General features: G+C 38.5%; 1 protein-coding gene and 1 long non-coding RNA gene across 3 annotated transcripts in view; one reads left to right on the forward strand and one right to left on the reverse strand.

Moving 5' to 3' along the window:
* Window positions 1–20,976, reverse strand: part of Cpa6 (carboxypeptidase A6) — a 374,787-nt gene that overhangs the window by 108,321 nt on the left and 245,490 nt on the right. Inside the window, exons 5-6 of one of the 2 annotated variants that reach the window (XM_031366851.1) lie at window positions 19,270–19,371; window positions 16,672–16,776 (exon numbers count right to left, since the gene is read on the reverse strand). In XM_031366851.1, coding sequence (XP_031222711.1) covers window positions 16,672–16,776; window positions 19,270–19,371 — 207 coding nt within the window. The remainder of the gene's footprint in view (window positions 1–16,671; window positions 16,777–19,269; window positions 19,372–20,976) is intronic. The other variant, XM_031366852.1, reaches the window with a different exon arrangement.
* Window positions 1–20,976, forward strand: part of LOC116088167 — a 106,619-nt gene that overhangs the window by 75,568 nt on the left and 10,075 nt on the right. The window lies entirely within an intron of this gene.

Consider the following 20,976-nt stretch of genomic DNA (forward strand, 5'->3'; position numbering starts at 1 on the left):
ATTTAAAATTTATATTGAGAAAAATGTATTTTCACTATTGCTGTAGACGAGCATCTACATAAGACTGTGAAATTGATTGTTGTTTTATGTCAAACATCTTTTATAATACCTATTTTTATTGTTATGATATTTTATAAATTTTAAGGAATATGACAAAAAAGATATTGTAGGTATTGAAGGGGGGTCTCTGGTAGGAGTGGGGGTACAAAAGGGAAACAATAATGTGATTTAATTCTACTTACTTAAAATATGTTTTTAAATGTTAACAAATTCAGATAAGTTAAAATCATGTAACTTTTCTCATAATGCAATAAAAGTTAAAAAAAATTAAAAATAAATAAATAAAGATTCTTTTATAACTGGTGCAATTAGATTGTATGGAGGCTAGAAGCTTCTAGGTATAGGTACTAGGGATAGTTAGTACAGAGAAAGAAATGCTCTGGCCTCAGTCCAGGCCATGTATTTCACACAGCCTAGGAATGGCTCTCATCTCATTCCATCATTTGAGGAAATAAAAGCAGCATTTACAGACCTTAGAAAAATGGATGCCCTGACAGGATATGCACATAAATCAACCTGTCCCATGAGAGATTGGCAGACAGACTTCATAGATTCCATGCCTGCCAGTGAGTGATACAATTATACTGCTACAAGTCTCTTACAAGCATTTGCAGGCAAGAGAACAACAGGTAAAGCCACCATTAGGAGTTTCATCCAACCAAGTGCTATATATAGGTTTCCATGGAGAATCAGTAGTGACAGGAGTAACACAAATGCACAGAACTGGGTGAAGACAAACAGGTGTAATGGCACTTCCAACTACCATAAGACCCTAGTAATCTGGGTTAATCAAAAGGAAAAATAGATAATATCTAAAGAGTTTAAATCCAAAAGGTGCCCTACATAGTTGGAAAAGGATATTCCCTGAGGTAATGAGGTTATTGAATGAAAACCCAGGGTCAAGGGTGGGATACTTCCCTAGGAATTGTTGGCCAGGGAAGCCCCAAGGCTTGATAAACCATAGAGTCTGTTGCTTCTGCTGTAGATTTTATGCCCGATCCTGACAGTAAGATCCCATTGCTGAAGACACCATACACTCTGACTGCAGAACATGGAATAATTAAGCTGGAAATGAACTGGAAAGTCATGCCCTGATGGCTGGCTTTTAGAGTTCCAGAAGGAGTCATTGTAGATTCCTCGTGGAGAATTTTTACCCATATTACTGCTTGACTATGGACCCTGTGTGCAGAAATACCAACATGCCAGGCTGGATGTGCCTGTTTGTGAAATAGTGGCTCATCTATCATGGGTCAGACCAACAGCTTTCTGATGGAATTTAAGGTCCACTCCACAAGAGGGAATTAACACCAGGTATAATCTGGGACAAAGATCCCATTCGGGAGCAACGTCTTTCCTAGATGAATGTGACACACCAGCCAAACTGCCTTCTAAACATTTGTGTTTATGCACATACAACTCCACTGCTGTCAGCCTCAACTCATAACCACTGGCAAAGCCCCTGAGAACAAGTGACTGCACCTTTGGCCTGATTCCTAGCCATGTGAGGACATCTGTAGTCAGTTCCTTCCAAGGCTCAGGGATCCCTGTGGAAAAGAGGAGCCATAGAACGTAAGAGCAGAAGAAAAGGTGGAATATTATTGTAGAGCAGTTTCCTCCAAAATTGAGACATTCCATACTGTAAGGAAGTTTCTTAAGACAAGAGGTAAGTAACTTAGAATAGCTTTAGGAAGTCCCTGAAACTCACCAGATTTACTAGGCTTCCCTCCCAAGAATACACAGTAAAGACTGCTGAGATTCATTCTCAGAGAAGCCAGGCTGCAAAGGAGAACATGTAAGTCAGTGGGATGCAAATGCCTTCGGTGTGGACACTGCCACAGGTGCAAGCTGCAAAGAGGACTCAGACAAGAACAGCCGCCTGGAAGAACCTGAAAGACGGTTAGAGCAACTGAGTTCCTTTGAAAGGATACTTTCCATTCTTTTGAGTGGCCTGTAGGCTGTGCACTGTACTCTATGTTTTTAGTTTTTGTGAGATGTCACCTATGTTGAGATAGGATTTGGTGATGCAGCTGTCTTTGAGTCATTTCTGCTTCTGTAGAACTCATTGGTTCATGAAGTTAGATTTTGGTGGTATCATACTTTGATCTCTTGTTTCCTATGTGGGGTGAATAGATGTGTGTGTGTGTGTGTGTGTGTGTGTTTGTGTGTCTCCATAGGAAAAGTTTTGTTATATGACAGCTTAGGATGACTAATATTCACTGTTAACTTGGCTGGGTTTGCAATCACCTACAAGGTACATCTCTGGGTGTGTCTATGAGTGTGTTTCCAAAGAGGTTTACCAAAAGAGGAAAGACTTAGCCTGAATATAGGTGGCACTGTTCCATGGGCCAGGGTTCTGGACTGAATACAAAGAGGGGAAAATGGCAACTTACTCTTCTCTCTGCTTCCCAGTGTTTTCAAATGTGAGGATTCCAACTGCCTTTTGCTGCCATTAACTCTGCTGGCCTGTCTGGCCATTACTGACTGTATCATCTTAAACCTAGAGCCATAATAAAATCTTATTCACTTAAATTGCTTTTTTTGTGGTTTTGGTCAGATTTTGATTTTGTTGTTGTTACAGCAACAAGGAATGAAACAAATTTAGTAATGATGTACATTTTGTCTACAAGGGATATATTTCCATTCTTTTTTATGGTTGAATAATAAATACTGTTGGGTAGATTTCTGTATTCTTTATTCCATCTGATTTATCCATGTCAGTCATATAAACATTATATATTCTTGACTGTTATAGGTATATGATGTGACTTGAAATTGGTAGAATGATTTTTCCATCTTCATTTCTTTTTCTTTTTCTAGAACATCTTTGTTTAGAGATTTGAGCATACTCTTAATATAAAGAGATGTTGCTATGATTTTATATGAATTATGTTAAATTTGATATTAACTTGTGAAGAAACGATTGTGTTGAGTTTTCCAGTCAATGAGTGGGACAAACTCTTCACTTACTTAGATGTCTTTTCATGTATTTGATTAATACTTTGTTGACTTCAGTGTATAGCTGCACATCTATGTTAGATAATACCTAATTTCTGTCTTTTCAATAACTATTGTTTATAATATATGCAAAATCCTCATTGTTGATGGATCATTTGCTACCATATGGCAATATAATCAGTTTTGGCTTTTTTTTTTTATAATCAGTCTTGTACAACCTTGAAATTTTACTCTTGTTTGTCCTATAAAATATTTCTGTAGATTCCTTGGCATCTTCTATGTAGAAATTCACAACACTTACAGAAATAATTTTATTTCTTCTGATTTCATGCCTTCTGTTCTTCTTGCCTGTCTGCCTCTGCTAGAACTTCCAGCACTATGTTAATGAAGAGATGAAAGTGGACATTCTTGGCTTCTTCCTGGTTTTAGGAAGAAGGCATTTGGCTGTTTACTGTTGAGAAGAATGTTTGGTAAACATTCTTTATAAAGTTGTGAAAGTTCTTCTCTCTTTATTTGAGAGTTTTTATCATAAAAATATGTAGAATTTTGTCAAGTGCTTTGATCTCACCAATTGATAAGATCATGTGATTTTTTTTTCTTCCTTAGCTATTACTATATATTGATTAATATTTGAATATGAAACCAGGTTTGCATACCTGAAATAAATTTTGCTTGGTCATGGTGTGTAATTCTTTGTATAGATTGTTAAGTTCTGCTTGATAACATTTTAAAGATTTTTGTCTGTATTTATGAATAGTATCAGGCTGTAATTTAGGTCTTTTATTTCTCATAAATTCCTAGGATGGAGACTCATGCAGCTCCGTCCCCTTTCTATTCTCACAAAGCCTGAGACCTCTGTGGACAGACAGGCTGGCCTGTCAGTTGAATTTGTGTGACTTGCTCTTTGGTTTATTTTATCATATGTGTATCTATCTATCTATCTATCTATCTATCTATCTATCTATCTATCTATCTGTCCATTGATCATCTATCTGCCTGCCAGACTGTCTGTCTATCTATCTATCTATCTATCTATCTATCTATCTATCTATCTATCTATCTATCTATCTTTTGTGATAGTTTTCCTTCACCCATTTCAGGAAGCCATCTTGGCTCTTACAGAGATTACTTTGCTCAATATCCACATTAATTCTATTGGTGAGAGTCTTGTCCTTAACTTAACTTGTTTAGAACAATGCCAACAAAATGCTGAGTGACACTTTAGGGTTTTACAATGGTAATCTTTTAAGGACATTTCTTTTGAAACTACCCATTCCTTTGCTATCAGCCACATTACCCTTCTTGTAGATCTGCATACATGTGACCAGATATCTTCATAGTTCCTAGGAACATAGAGTGGGTGCCTCTCCTCTCTCCTATTACATTTGTTGTTCCTTAAATTCCTAGAAGATGGTTGCTTCAGATGAAAGAGGCTATGACTTCTTTATTGTATTATTTCTATCTGGTTTCCCTGTCAGACTTTATAAACTGAATTGGAAGTATTTCTTATTCTTTTTTTTTTTTCCATTTTATGAAGGGTGCAGTATTGAACTGCAGTTAATCTTTCTTTAAACATTTGGTAGAATTCTCCAAACACGCCTGCTATATTGAATTGAAAAATCAGGAATACATATTCTTAATACATATTCTTAACCTTTTGAAGATAGAGTTCTTCAAACTATCTATTTTTTTTTGTTTTTTACACAACTGTGTATGGCTACATGTACCTGTGTGTGCGTAGGTGTCTAGGCTAAATGTTGACACTGTTTTCCTCAATTACTCTTCATAATATTATTTTTAAAAGATTTGTTTATTTTTATTTTATGTCTATGGGTACTTTTAATTAATATGAGAGCTCATAGCTATTTTCCATCTCCTTGGTCCTGTCTTGGCTATGTTCTAGTGGTTTTGGTAGGGTACACTCTTATTTTCATTTGATTGAGTATTTTGCCTGCATGCATGTCTCTGGACCACATACATGCCTGGTGTCCACAGAATTCAGAAAAGGGCATTGAATCCGTGGGAACTGAAGTGGCCATCGTGCAGGTGCTGGGAATTGAATCAGGTCCCTTGCTAGCACAACAGATGCTCTTAACTACTGATCTATTTCTCCAGTCCAGTTCTAGAAAATTTAAATTTCCTCTTTGATTTCTACAATGACACACTCTGCATTTAAAATTGTATTGTTCAGTTTCCAAGTAGTTTCTGTGATTTCTCTGCTGTTGACTTTCCTTCTCCTGTTGTTGTGTCAGAATCTGATAGCATGCAAGGGATTCTGTAATTCATCTTGCATTTGTTAAAGATTCATTTGTAGGGGCTGGGGAGATGGCTCAGCAGGTAAGAGCACTGACTGCTCTTCCGAAGGTCCTGAGTTTGGATCCCAGCAACCACATGGTGGCTCACAACCACCTGTAATGAGATCTGATGCCCTCTTCTGGTGCATCTGAAGACAGATATGGTGTATTATGCTGGAGCAAGTGGGGCCAGAGTGAGCAGGGCCATCCTGAGTTCAGTTACCAGCAGCCACATGATGGCTCATGGCCATCTGTACAGCTACAGTGTACTCATACACATAAAATAAATAAATAAATAAATGTTTAAAAAAAGATTGGTTTGTAAATTATGATGCTATCAGTTTTGGAGGTTTCATGAGCATTCTTTCTGCTGGGTGGGATATGATACACACACACACACACACACACACACACACACACACACACACACACACAGATTTTAGTTTGGAAGAGCTCCTTAAATATAAGATTGAAGCAGTGAACTCTCTCTTTTGTTGTGCCAGCACCTATGTGGCTTTTATGCCTTGTGGTATTTGTTTCATGAAAATGGGGCTCCAAAATTTGGTTTACAATTGTTATATCCTTTTGATGGATCATTCCTTTTATTAATATATAGTGGCCTTCTTTTTTATGTTCATCTTTTTTATTGGATATTTTCTTTTCTTTTTCTTTTTTAAAGTTTTATTGTAGTATGATGAAAAAAGTTACATAATTTCAATTTATCTGAAATGTTGTTAACATTTAAAAACATATTTTAAGTAAATAGAATTAAATCACATTCTTGTTTCCCTTTTGTACCCCAACTCCTCCCTGAGACCCCCTTCAATACCTACAATATCTTTTTTGTCATATTCCTTAAAATTTATAAAATATTATAACAATAAAAATAAGTATTATAAAAGTTGTTTGATATAAAACAACAATCAATTTAACAGTCTTATGTAGATGCTTGTCTATGGTAATACTGAAAATACAAACGTTTTTCTCAATATAAATTTTAAATAACTCCAAATGTATTAACTGTATATTTCAAAATAATACATCATTACTAATATTTTCTTAAATGAACATAAATATATGAAGACTTTTTGTTTGTTTGTTTGCTTTGTATTTAGTAGAGCTTAAAATCTTGGCTCTTACTGTGGTAACTTGATACAAGAGTTACAAACGTCAAGCAAGGCATTCAGTCTCACTCTTTGTTGTTCTCTTACAAGTCCTCTCCCAGTTTAATTGTCTACATTTCTTTTGGGTATATAAATACTTTTAAAATATGTAAGCTGTTCTGAAAACCATAGTATAGTGTAAAAACATGAAATAAACAATACTACTAATAGAGAGGCGGAGATAGGAGAAGCAAGATCTCAAGACCACTATGTTGTACACAGCAAGACACTGTCATGAATAAACAAGCTGAAAGTGTATATTGGACCTATTTCTCCAATTACCAAATTAGAGAGACCATTGGATGACAATCAACAAATTTCTAATTCCTCATGTTTTTGGATTTCAATCGATTAGGATATGTTGGTAATATTAATTTTCATATTAAGATATTAAGAAAAAGTAATTGTTACTTCCTGTTGTTTTTAAGTAAGAGGTGGAATTAGGTTTGTATGGATTTGTTGAAAGATTACTTTCTTGCTTCTTCTAGGGTGTAGTTTTGCTCCTTATGTTGCTGTTTTCCATCTACTATCCTTTGTAGGGCTGGATTTGTAGAAAGATATTGTGTAAATTTGATTTTGTCATGGAACATCTTTTCTCCATCTATGGTAATTGAGAGTTTCATTGGCTATAATAGCCTCGGTTGGCATTCATGTTCTTGTAGGGTCTGTATGACATCTGCCCAGGATCTTCTAGCTTTCATAGTCTCTGGTGAGAAGTCTGGTGTAATTCTGATAGGCCTGCCTTTATATGTTACTTGACCTTTTTCCCTTACTGCTTTTAAAATTCATTCTTTGTTTAGTGCATTTGGTGTTTTTATTATTATGTGATGGGAGAAAATTCTTTTCTGGTCCAGTCTATTTGGAGTTCTGTAAGCTTCTTGTATGTTCATGAGCATCTCTTCCTTTAGGTTAGGAAATTTTTCTTCTATAATTTTGTTGAAGATATTTGCTGGCCCATTACTTTGAGAGTCTTCACTCTCTTCTATACGTATTATCCTTAGGTTTGGTCTTCTCATTGCATCCTGGATTTCCTGGATGTTTTGGGTTAGGAGCCTTTTGCTTTTTGCATTTTCTTTGACTGTTGTGCCAATGTTTTCTATGGTGTCTTCTCTTCTCTTCTATGGAATCTTCTCCCGAGATTCTCTCTTCTATCTCTTGTATTCTGTTGGTTATGTTTGCATCTATGACTCCTGATTTCTTTCCTAAGATTTTTTTTTATCTCCAGGGTTGTCTCTCTTTCTGATTTCTTTATTGTTTCTATTTTCATTTTTAGATTCTGGATTGTTTTGCTCATTTCCTCTACCTGTTTGATTGTGTTTTCCTGTAGTTCTTTAAGGGATTTTTGTGTTTTCTCTTGAAGGGCTTCAAGCTGTTTACCTGTGTTCTCCTGTATTTCTTTGAGGGTGCTATTTATGTCTTTCTTAAAGTCCTGTATCATCACTATGAGAAGTGATTTTATATCTGAATCTTGCTTTTCCAGTTTGATAGTGTGTCTAGGACTTGCTATGCTGGGAGAATTGGGTTCTGATGATGCCAAGTGACCTTGGTTTGTGTTGTTTATTTTCTTACACTTGCATGCCTCCTCACCCCCCACTGCACCATCTGGTTATCTCTAGTGTTACCTGCGCTTGCTAAATCTGACTAGAGCCTGTCCTTCCTGTGATCCTGGTTGTGTCAGAACTTCTCAGAGTCAAGCTGTCTCTGTGATCCTATGATTCTGGGATCCTGTGACCCTGAGCTTGTTAGAGTGCCTGGGAGTGGGACTTCCTCTGGGTGTTGTGGGACTGGCTGAGGAGCTTATGCCCAAGCTCTGCTTAGGGCACTGGCCGGCCCAGACAGACTGGAAGCAATTTGAGCCACTGGGCTGGTGGAGTTCCTGTGTGCCTATTCCCATTGGTCCCAGTTACTCCTGGTATTGGGGCAGATGTGTCCTCACCTCTGATCCTGGGGGTGTTAGAGCGCCTAGGAGTGGAGCTTCCTCTGGGTGTTGTGGGACTGGCTGCAGAGCTTGTACCCAAGCTCTGCTCAGGGCACTGGCCACCCAGAAAGACCAAAAGAAACCCCGAGCCACTGGGCTGGTGGATGGTGGAGTTCCTGTGTGCCTGGTTCCACTGGTCCCAGTTATTTCTGATGTTGGGACAGATGTTGTGTCCTTCTCACCTCTGATCCTGGGGATGTTATATTGCCTGGGAGTGGAGCTTCCTCTGGGTGTTGTCGGATATTTTCTTTATTTACATTTCAAATGTTTTCCACTTTCCAGGTCTCCCCCCCTGGAAACTCCCTATACTTTCCTCTCTCCCCCTGCCTCTATGAGGGTGCTCACCCACCCACACACTCCCATCTTCCTGCTCTGGCATTCCCCTGTACTGGGGCATCGAACACCATCAGAACCAAGGGCCTGATGTTCAACAAGGCCATCCTTTGCCACATATGCTTAGGTTTATATTTTACTTTATTGGATATAAGAATAACTGTGTCTGCTTGTGTAGGCTTCTGTTTGGTTGATAGTTTGATCTCTACCTTTTGATGGTTAGGCTTTGGATGACTTGGTTAGCTAAATATATTTCTTGTAGAGAGCAGATTGTTGGTTCTTATTTTTTAAATCTATTTGGTTAGTTTGAGTAGTTTTTTTTCTTTTAAGCAGTAAGTTGAGTCCATTTATATTGAACATTATTGAAAGTTTTTTTTTTTTTTTTTAATTTCCTAGGAATTTGTTGGGTGATGTTCTGATTTGTTAAATTATTGGCATTTAATTCATTCGTTCTTTTCATGGAATATATGCTGTCATGTAGTCTTGTAGAGGCAACTTTCTTCTTCCCTGTATAATATTTCTAAATGAATTTTCTGTACACCTTGCTTGGTTATCAAGAAATTTCTTAATTTGTGTTTGTTTTGAAATATACTTATCTTTTAGTCAGTTTGAAAGGCAACTTTGCTGGACACTTCATTATTGGCTTGCAGCTTCATTTCAGAGCCTGAGATATAGTGTTTCATGTTGGTCTGTCTCTTAGAGCTCCTGTGAAAGGCTCGCAGTAATTCTCATACTTATGCCTTTGTATGAGTTCTTGTTTTTTTCTGTACTACTTATGGTATTGTATTTTTGTCATCTTGACTATTATATGTCATTGAAAAGCTCCCTGATAAAGTTTACTTGAAGTTTAAATGTTTCTTATGTCTACCTGCTTACTTCTGTCTCTGGCTTTGGGAATTTGTCTGTTATAATTTCACAGAATAGGTTGTGCTTTCCTTCTGATTTTATCTTAGCTCCTTTTTCTATACCATGGATTAGGTCTGGCATCTTTAACATGTCCTTTTCTTTTTGGAAATATTGGTCATGTTTATTTATTTTCCCCCCTTTATATATCTGTATATATTATTGTTTCTAATTTGTTCTTTATCTATAAAATTTATACTTTTACACGATCTTGCCCATTGATGATGTTTTCTGATGTGACTTTTTATTTGGTGAACGATTTTTTCCACTTTCTTTTTTCCTTTTTTTAATTAGATATTTTCTTTATTTTCATTTCAAATGATATCTCCTTTTCTGGTTTCCCCTCTGAAAAAAAAATCCTGTTCCTTCTACCCTCCCCCTGCTCACCAGCCCACCCTCTCCTGCTTCCTGGCCCTGGCATTCCCCTACACTGGGGCATAGAACCTTCACAGGACCAAGGGCCTCTCCTCCAATTGATGACCAACTAGGCCATCCTATGCTACATGTGCAGTTGGAGCCATGAGTCCCCCCATGTGTACTCTTTGGTTGGTGGTTTAGTCCCTGGGAGCTCTGAGAGTACTAGTTAGTTCATATTGTTGTTCGTTCTAAGGTGCTGCAAACCCTTCAGCTCCTTGGGTCCTTTCTCTAGCTCCTTCACTGGGGACCCTGTGCTCAGTCTAATGGATGGCTGTGAGCCCCTACTTCTGTATTAGTTGGGCACTGGCATAGCCTCTCAGGAGACAGCTATATCAGGCTCCTGTCAGTAAGCACTTGTTGGCATCCACAATAGTGTCTGGGTTTGGTGACTGAATGTGGGAAGGATTCCCAGGTGGAGCAGTCTCTGGATTTTCCTTCCTTCAGTCTCTGTTCCATACTTTGTCTCTGCAACTCCTTCCATGGGTATTTTGTTCCCTCTTCTAAGAAGGATCAAAGTATCCACACTTTGGTCTTCCTTCTTGAGTTTCTTGTGGTTTGTGGATTGTTTTTTGGGTATTCTGAGCTTCTGGGCTAATATCCACTTATCAGAGAGTGCATACCATGTGTGTTCTTTTGTGATTGGGTTATTTCACTCAGGATGATATCTCCAGATCCACCCATTTTCCACTTTCATTATTTCCATCTGATTCTATTTTTCTTGTAACAATTTCATTTTTCTTCAATTTTGAACTTTTCAAACTTACTGGTTGTTTTATTTATGAAGTGCTATCTTGTTGAGACTTGGACAGATTTCCTTAGTTTTTATATTTGTTTGAATCATTTATATAGTTATTAAATCTCTTAAAGAGTAAGATTCTGAATTATTGGACATTTCTGCAGTCTCTGTAGTTTTGGATTCTACTCTAGGATTGTCGGGACTAGGCCATGTGCCACATGCTTTACATACTTATTCAGTTTGAGTGTCCCCTTCTTCCAACTCTACTTGGTTGTTTCATTTTTCTTTGTCTGCTTCTAGGGCTGTCTGCATGAAGCTCAGCTGTGGGAATGAAAGAAGCTTGGTCTCGATTTCTTTCTGAGTTTGCTACAGTGTTCTAGTCTTCAGGATCATGGTCAGGTCACACAGTGATCTCCAGGGGAAGCAGATGGAGTAAAAAGCCCAGCTCGGCCGTGGATTCTGGGGCCTCTAGAGTCAGAACCATAGCCCATAGTGGACCCTGGGGCCACTGGCACACAAACTCAGCTCTAGAGCTAAACTACAGTCAGAACCCTGGTCCTGGGGCCACTGAGATTCTGAGGTAAACTAAGAGACTACTAGAGTCAAAATGATCTATTTTATAACAGGTATGCTGTAGCAGTTTGTGTTTTGCAATTAAATTTTCTACACTGTCAAATTTATGTGTATGGCATTATTTACAGATTTTTGTTCTCCTTTAGATATCTGTTGAGTCTATAGGATGGCCTCTTTCATTCCTAATCTTGGTAATTTGTCTTGATTTCTTTCTCTGTCTTGTTAGATGTCTTAGTTACTACTTTGTTGCTATGACAAAATACTCTAACAAAAGCAACTTAAAGAATAAAGAATTTATTTTGGGGTCACTGTTCCAAGGAGTAATGGTGGAAGAGGGCCTGGCTTCAGGAGCTCAAGGTAGCTGATCACAGAGCATCCACAGTCAGGAAGCAGAGGGAGTTGAATGCCAGTCTTCAGGTCACTTTCTCATCATCTACTGTCTGTGATTCTAGCCTCAGAAAGGATGCCATACTCAAGTAACCCAGTCAAGATGCTCCTCTACAGATATGCCCAGAGGCCCTCCCCCAGGTGATTACAGATTTTGTCAAGTTGACAACTGAAATTAAACACCATACTAGGATTTTGTCATTTTCCTTGGTTCATTGATTTTCTCTAGTCATTTTCTGTATTCAGTTACACCATGGTTTCTGTTACATTTCCACTGTTCACCTTGTTGTTTATCTGCTATCCCCATTTTGCTCACTGTGTGTAGGTCCAGTAAGCCTGTTGCTTAGAGTCTTTTCTTCTTTAATACTCATGAATTCAGCACTTTTAAGTTTTCCCTTTCCTAAGCCATGCCACACAAATTTTGAGATGTTCTACTTTTATTTGAACACAGCTCAGTGTAATTTTTAAAATTTTCTCTTGACATTCCTTCTTTAATCTATGGATTATTTAGAACTGTACTTAATTTTCTGACTTTTAAAAATCTTTCTATTGTCTCTCATTAGTTTCTAGGTGGGTTTCATTAAATGACACAGTCTGGCAATATCAATCACTTTAAATTTGTTGTCAATTGTGATTTTTTTTTGACCTAGGCATTTTTTAGTACATACCTAGGCATTTGAAAGAATGTGTATTCTGCTGTTGTTGGGTGATTTTGTAATGGTGTGCTCCTTTATATTCTTGCTGATTTTCTTTTTAATTGTTCACTTTTATATGGGTTATTTAAAATACTAAATTGATGATATTAATAGTAATAACAATTGATTTCACAAAATGTTTTTCAGTTGTCAAGAATTCTAGGTTTTTTGTTTGTATTGCATTACTAAACCATTCTAGCAGCCCTGTATGTTAGACAACATTATTATCTGCATGTTAGTAAGCTTCAGAGATGCTATATGACTTACTGCTAGGGTTGTGTAACCCAGGTTAGGTTGCTCCTAACATTCCTTGTAATCTTCTGCTCTATCAGAGCAGAGGGTTGCTTTAACTTGTAGTCCACATTTGAGTAAAGATTCAAAGGTCCCATTGGTGGCTATTGGGTAAATTTCACTAAGGCATGAGAGACAATCTCAAATGTGAGCCTCATTGATGCCTTTCAGACCTTGTATATAATATCTTTCTCTTGATATGGCTTTGACCTTGTATCTTCCTCTCCTAGTGGACAGAATTTGGCAACATGTTCCTTTTGAGATTCGACTTCAAAGTGAATCATTTCTATTTTGGTCCTTCTTTTTCTTCCCCTCTCCCACTTGCTCTGAGAGAAGCCAGGTCTATTTTCCAAGCTAACTTAGGGAGAGAGACCCACGTGGCTAGGAAATGATACTTAGAGTTGACAACCGATGAGGGATGTAATTTTTAATAGCTATGAATGAACTTAGAAGCACAGTCCTCTCTCTTAATCCAAACATCTTGATGGCTGCATCTCCAAGTGTAGCTCTGTGAGAGGTCTTAAGCCAGAGGAATCCAGCTAAGCTCAGAAATGGACTTGGACTGCTGACCCACAGAAATGGAGAAATCAATGACTGTTGTTTTATGCTAACGGGTTTTAGGAAAATGTACCCAAGAAAGGGAAAGGGCAATAGCACGAAGCCAGACTTTTGGAACCACTGACAGATTTTGGAAAAATATGAAAAAAGAAAACTTACTCAGCATCCTGAATGTCTCTCTGGGAAGAAATCATTTACAAGATGTTCCTGAGCCAACAAGGCAAGTGCAGTAGGGAGTATGCATGTATAAGTATAGAGAGGACTAGATATAGTATCTTGGAGTCTACTGGTGGACAGAGGTTTACAGCTGTTTCTCTAGGGGACATGGACATAAATTGTGAGCTTGAGATCCAGTCCTGAAGTTGAGCAAAAGTGGATCTGTGGAGTCTACTGCCTGGATCTTTGTTAGGTGACTCTACTCTTCAAACATTGAGGTTTTATTGTTTCATTTTGACAGAGTTTCCTATAACCCAGGCTGTCCTTGAACTCCCAGACCACTTACCTGTGACTTCCAAGTGCTGGGATTACAGGCATGCACCACCATGCCTGTCACCATAGATTTAACAAAAGGACAGAATTAGTAAAAGAGATAATGTAGTAATGCTTGGTAGCTTTAACTATTTCAATTTTTGACAGCCTCATGTTTCCTGCCCCCAAACCAATATTAATGGGAATGGGAGCTTCAAAGGCAGATGGCCTTTGCTTAAATTTTGCTTAAATGAGCATGTCATGTAAATATTGACCTGTTTTAGTCACTGCTACCTTATGGCTGTCATGCCTTTGAGCCCCATTTTTTCCTGCAAAGGTGGGTGATTTCTAGAGCTCCTTTTGTCTGCTTCTGACTATTTCAAATGGAGGAAGGTTAAGTGCTAGGCAGAGGGCAGATGGCAGCAGTAACCAAAGAGAGTGAAGGAGTGGTAGGCTGCAGAGACACAGAGGTGATCTACATGAAGCTAGCCTAAGCAGGAGGAAGGAGGGAGAAGTGAGTTTCTAATCATTTTTGTGGAGCTGTATCCTCACTTTAATTGGTGCTTATAGTTCCTATTTTTTTTTTTTTGTTTGTTTGTTTGGCTTAATGGTGCTATGGACTGAACCCAGGGACAAGCAAGCTAGACAAGTGCTTATCCTGAGCTATACCAGCTTGACTGATACTTTTTGTTTTTGCTCCAAAATCAACTGTCTTCAGGCAACATTGGCCACACTGTGTCTTTTTTTGTGGAGACTGAACCCAGGTTTCAGGACATATAGGTTTATACACATTTGTTCTGCATGAAATCTAAATGGTATCTTCATATTTTTTGAGGTAACTGGATAAATCATTGCCTGAACCTTTGCACACTTGATTCTTGATGTTTCCATTGATTAATAACTCTTAACTTTACCTCTTAAGTGCCATGTGCTATCCAGCATGCTGAACATGTGGCAGGAGACAGGTAAGAGTCTTTTGGCCTATGGGCTGGTACAGAAACACTACTGATGGTAGTAGCCGCAGGGGGAGGGAAAGGAACAGATGTTCCTGAAAGGGGGTAGCAGTATTTAGGGTTGAGATACAACTGTAGTTAAAATGTTTGGGAAATCTATATATACATATATATATATATATATATATACATTCTAGGTTGTATATACACCGGACCATGACCATATTCTGTGAACAAGAGATGTCCTATACTTAACCATCTTTTCTTTTTCCTTTCTGTCCCTAAATATGAAACATCAAATATTCTTATGTTAAAGTAAAACATGGAGTATTTGATATATTAATAGAGTTAACAATTTCTTGTTCATGTATGCATTTGTTTTTAGTGGGGTTAAATGGTGTTTAGAGGAATGGTGTTTAGTGGGCTATTTAATAATTTGAAGAAGAAAAGTTAGTAGTGTTTGTTTTGTGATTTTATGAAATTATGGATACTTTGATATTTGGTTATGGTAGAAAGGAAATTTATGTTGAAAATTTAGTATATTTTTGACACTTGTGAAATATGAAGTGGTCTTAGGGTTTCGTTGCTGTGAAGAGACACCATGACCAAGGCAATTTTTACAAAGGACAACATTTAATTGGGGCTGGCTTATGGGGTCAGAGGTTCAGTTCGTTATCATTATGGTGAAAAGCAAGGCAGTGTCTAGGCAGGCATGGTGCTAGAGGAGCTGAGACTTCAACATCTTGTTCCAAAGGCAGACAGAAGACTAACTTACAGGCAGCTAGGAGGAGGGCCTCAAAGCCCATCCCCACAGTGGCACACTTCCTCCAACAAGACCACACCTCCTAAGAGTGCCACTCCCTAGGCCAAGCATATTCAAACCACCACTTGAATATATACTGTAATGCCTACAAGAGCCCTCAAAGTCATAATTTCCACATAAAACAGTAAACTACGACAGAACCATTTTTGAGTAGTCTTTGTTTCTTCAATGGCTTCCTGTGAGTACAGCTAGCAAACCTTCTTTTCCTCAGGCTCCTGCTCTTTTGTTACCATGAGTGATGGGTTTCTCTTAAGATTTTCCTCACCTCCACAAAAATAAAAACCTCTATAAATCAGGATTTAAGAAAGCCCTAAATAACAAAAGTCACTAATCCTTGGAATGCTAGCTCACTCAGGAAGGGAGCTCAGTGAGATCAGGATTCAAAACAAAGCATTTGGAAGTAAGAACTTCTTTTGAGACACTAGCTGTCAAAGTCGCCTTAAAAGAAGATGGACATAGAGAATGTTCTGTTACAGATGCTGGAATCTCTTGGTATCCAAACTAGGAGGAGGGAACAATCAGTCATTTCTTAACCTGTATGCCCTTACAGCATAGGAACTCATTTTGAAAGGAGTGATTGAGAAATTTCTGAGCTGAATATAGCAGGACAGTTGTCTAGACCACCACCAATTATATTTTTAGACTTTTATTATTCTTCTGCTGCTAATTTGCCTTAATTCACAAAATCTCTGACCCACATTGGTTTTGTTTGTTTATTTGAGACAGAGTATCTATCATGTAGCACCAACTGGCCTTGAACACTACATAGCCAAGGGCAACCTTGAGCTTCTGATCAAGGCACTCTCTTAACTGATTCACACCCCAGCACCTTCCTATTCACACCTACAGCACCTTCCTGTATAACTGAGGCAGATGATTCTACTTTGGAAGATAGAAGTGAATGTAAATTCATCCAGGGCCTTGGAGGGCTTCATAAGCATGACAGTGGCCCACAGGATCAAGGTATTATTGTCATTCAATTAGGTATCTGTGGTAGAATCCCCACTTTATTCCTTGAACAGAATTAAAAGACAAGGATCTCCTGACTGGCCTGAGCTGACACTCTGAAAAGGGTTTTACTTACTTCTCTAACAAACCACTGACAAAAGGCAGGGCCGATCCATTCTCTTGCGTGAATGCCGCAGTCTATCCAGACAGCTCTTTTGTAGGCTCGTGATTTTCTGCCCAGCTGAAAAAAGAGGATTCATAGTCACCAATCCAGGCTTTTATGTTTGACTCTATTGACCAGCATAATTTAATAAGGGTTCAGCACAATTCTTCACTCTGGTGTTGTTTAATAGGTAACACATTAAAAAGATAAAGAGATTTCCTATCTTCTTTGGAAGTCCAGACTTGCTTATTAGGAAACAATAAATTTGTTGCCTCAATACAATCAAAGAACTAAAAGCACGGAAGGAAAAGAGCAATCCCTAACGTACATAGTGACTCTGCTTTACTATCATGATGGCTATTGAGTAAAAAGCAAATCCCCCTTTCTTCCTCCCCTCTTCATTTGTGCCCACACCAAGGGACCTGAATGGTTTAGGGGCTACTTCTTGAAGCATATACTTTCTAGGTAAATTCCAGTCAAACATCACAGTAGAAACATAGAACTTTATCTGTGGAATCAAGGAGCTGATTACAAATAGCCCTGACTGTGTCAATATTACTTTAAACCTGATTTCCGGTCCAGGCATTAGTAGGCAGCATTTGGCAGTCTATTTGTAAGGGCTCTTGATTTCATTCCCTCATTAATTCACTTGACTAAGTGTCAGGAAGTATCTCTCAGAGTCAGACATCGGGCTCAGCTCTGGAGATTTAGAGATAAACAGACACAAAATGTCTGTGCTAGTGAGAAGGGCGGATGTGTGAACAATCCAGCCAGCTTCATGACCTGAATGTCCATAAGTTACTGTGGGATATAGCACGTTTTCTCAAATTCCCATAGGGAGGAAAAGGATGCTTGGATATTTAAGCAAGACTGGAAGTTTGCTTGGAAAGCAAGTTACAAGAAAGCAAGTAAAGCTGCAAAGAATCTGAGGACATTCCTGTGTACAAGGGATAAAGCTACACCTCATACTCTATGATCTCCTTCCCCTCTCTTGTTCCTTCTTCCCTCTTTCTCTATCCCTCCTTCTTCTCCCTATATGTATGTGCTTGCTTATCAAGTGCACACTGACAACAGTGTCGAGGATGGGCTAGAGGATAAATTCATACTGACAACAGAGTGGAAGATGAGTTTACATTGACAGCACAGTGGAGGATGAGTTCACACTGTTGGCAGTGTGGAGGATGAGTTCACACTGACAGCACTGTGGAGGATAAGTTCACACTGACAGAACTGTGTAGGATAAGTTCACACTGACAGCACAGTGGAGGATGAGTTCACACTGACAGCACAGTGGAGGATAAGTTCACACTGACAGCACAGTGGAGGATAAGTTCACACTGTTGGCAGTGTGGAGGATGAGTTCACACTGACAGCACAGTGGAGGATAAGTTCACACTGACAGCACTGTGTAGGATGAGTTCACACTGACAGCACAGTGGAGGATGAGTTCACACTGACAGCACAGTGGAGGATGAGTTCACACTGTTGGCAGTGTGGAGAATGAGTTCACACTGACAGCACAGTGGAGGATGAGTTCACACTAACAGCACTGTGTAGGATGAGTTCACACTGACATCACTGTGTAGGATGAGTTCACACTGACAGCACTGTGGAGCATGGGCTTCAGGATGAGTGGCTCAGGGATTGACACTGAAGGAGAAGTTCAGCATTAAGGTCACTGTTGAAATAATCCAGGGAGAACAGATTCAGAGGCAAATTCAGGAAATATCAGTGAAGACAGAGAAGGGGTGAGAGAGGTCTCAATAAACTGTCAATTTTTGGTGAATTGAAAATGAGGGATTATAACACAGAAGAGAAATGTAGGGAGACATGCTTTTAAACTGGAAGGATAGTTGTGCCATGACAGGTCTTAGGATCTCTTGTGACTGTCTAGTTGAATGTGTCCTGCATGAATTTAAATCTTTACATGCTAGATAGAAAGATCTGGGATGATCTTTATGGGGCAGATGAGACCATTTGGATGGAGTTTGTAGAGTGAAAGCAGACTTGAGAATAAAGTGAGAATGGCCATAACCTTTGTGGGGGACAAGGAAAGAGAAGCCAGTGAATGAGCCTGAAGGAAGTGCCAGCCAATGGAAAGCACAGACATAGGGATCAGCACCAAGCCCCAAGAGGAGTTTTACAGGAGCTGTGGGGAAAAAGCCAGTCAATCAAAGTCTGAAGGGGAGGCAAGGAAAGAGGCATGGAAGCAGGTAAATGCTGTTAGAAGCTCAGCTGACAGGAAGAGGAGAGCTGGAGGACCAGAATGTGTGATTAATGAAGGGAAACAAAGACTACCAGCTTCACATTTATCAAGTTTTGATTGGTTCATCGTAAGTAAGGCCAATTCATAAGCAATATGCATCACAAACTGAGCATCTCAGGACCAGAATCTTCTGGAATACTCAAAGGCCACAATTAAACGTGGCTCAATAATCCAAGGCAATTTCCCCTTAAGTTAGCAAGATGATGTTAGCTATGAGAATCTGTGAAAGATAATTTCATTTCCTCCCACAAGTCAAAGGGAAGGGAATATATTTTATTTTTGTGGTAACATTTTATTCTTTTCACCTGTATAATAAAGAGAGGTCTTCCTTCATATGATCTTCCAATAGAGAACACTTGAACGAGGCCCAGTTGAGTTTGGTTCAGATGGTGCAACCAGCTCTGAATCTGAAGGCAGAGAAGTAAGCTGTGTCAGAGTTCTCCATGATATAAGAACTCTCTGAGTGTATAAGTCGACAAAGTCAACACTGGCTCCCACAATTCAAAGGACATATGCTGAGTATTAACAGAACGGCCAACCCCACAGCTGTCTGCTTTTACTTTTCTTTAGGATACTTAAAATGGCATTTTATCTTCTCCACTGACAGCCAGAACTCTAGGTCTTTTTGTCATTACCTCTTTAAAAAGATACCTTTTATTATCATATCACTAGGATCATTGTTGGGGTGTTTGACTGAAAACTGACTGATGTGTTCCAGCTTCTTTTTGAAAAATCCCAATTTGTTTTCATTTCCCCAGAGGTATTAAAGAGGAAAACAAAACAACCCAACAACAACTACAACAACAACAACCAAAAACCACACAACAATGGTCCAAGTGACTTGAGAGCCACTGAAGGCTCATATATTGTAGTTTTGAACTGAGCAGAAGCTGCCGGGTGCAGAGGAAGGCGGGATCATCCGCAGTTTGAGTTTATTCTGCTGAGTCACTGGAAGGGATGGTTTGGATAATTCCCCTAGAAGAGCCTCACTTGTATCAGTCCATTCACACACTTGTCTGCATCAGAAGATGGTGCATTTGAGATGGATAAATAAGATGCTAAGAAAGATAGGTGACATTTCTGACTTAAAAGTCCTGCAAGCAACCAAGAAGTTACATGGAAGTGTCCACTGCCCCATGATGTGAGAGGGTATGTGCTAAAAGAAAATATAAATGTATCTTAGGGAGTACTCATATTTTCTTTTATTTTATATAATCCAGCAAGCAGGAGGTATGTATGTATGTGTGCATATATGTGCATATTTAGCTACAGCTATTTTTGGAATTTGACTTTTTCTTGGGCTTAATTATGCTTTCATGTGCCAATTTATCTGAAACCTTTTGTTGCATTTAATTCCAAGCTTCTTTAAAAGTATGTTAAGACATGAAAATATGCAAAATGAATTTTGAAAGGAGATTTATCCTCAACAGAACAAAAAGTACTCTTAATAATATATGACTCTGAAATTCTCAGTAAACCATGTTTCCTGCAAATGTCTGCTTTTTATATTCACTGTCAGAATTATATTATGATATTGTTATTATCTTCATGTTAACACATAAATACAATAACATCTAAACCACAGCATAATGCATTTATATCATTAAGATTTGTCCTAGGAATGTATACTATTTCTTTTATTCAATTTAAGTGTCCATGATTAGCATTATGATATAAGGTATTCTAATAAAAAAATCTCATGTTTTCATAGTTAAGAAATAATATAGTATATTCTTATTAACTCTGTGCCTGGAATTCCTTTGTTTCAATATAGAGGAAACATGGAAAAATATATGTATTCATATATTCTGCCAACAACTTTCTTATTGGAGACTCTATTTGCCTGCCTTGGGGAGATAGTAAATGCTAGGCCCTCATGAAATGTGCAGTTTATCAGCACAGAGAGCACCATCAAGCACAGTTACAGTGTGAGACCTGTGAACAGTGTGAGACACACCTTTGTGCTAAGGGGAGCTAGAACGCACTGGGATTGGGTAAGGAGAGGCTTCTAT

Source organism: Mastomys coucha, unplaced genomic scaffold, assembly GCF_008632895.1.
Source record: "Mastomys coucha isolate ucsf_1 unplaced genomic scaffold, UCSF_Mcou_1 pScaffold14, whole genome shotgun sequence".
NCBI classification, from domain to species: domain Eukaryota; kingdom Metazoa; phylum Chordata; class Mammalia; order Rodentia; family Muridae; genus Mastomys; species Mastomys coucha.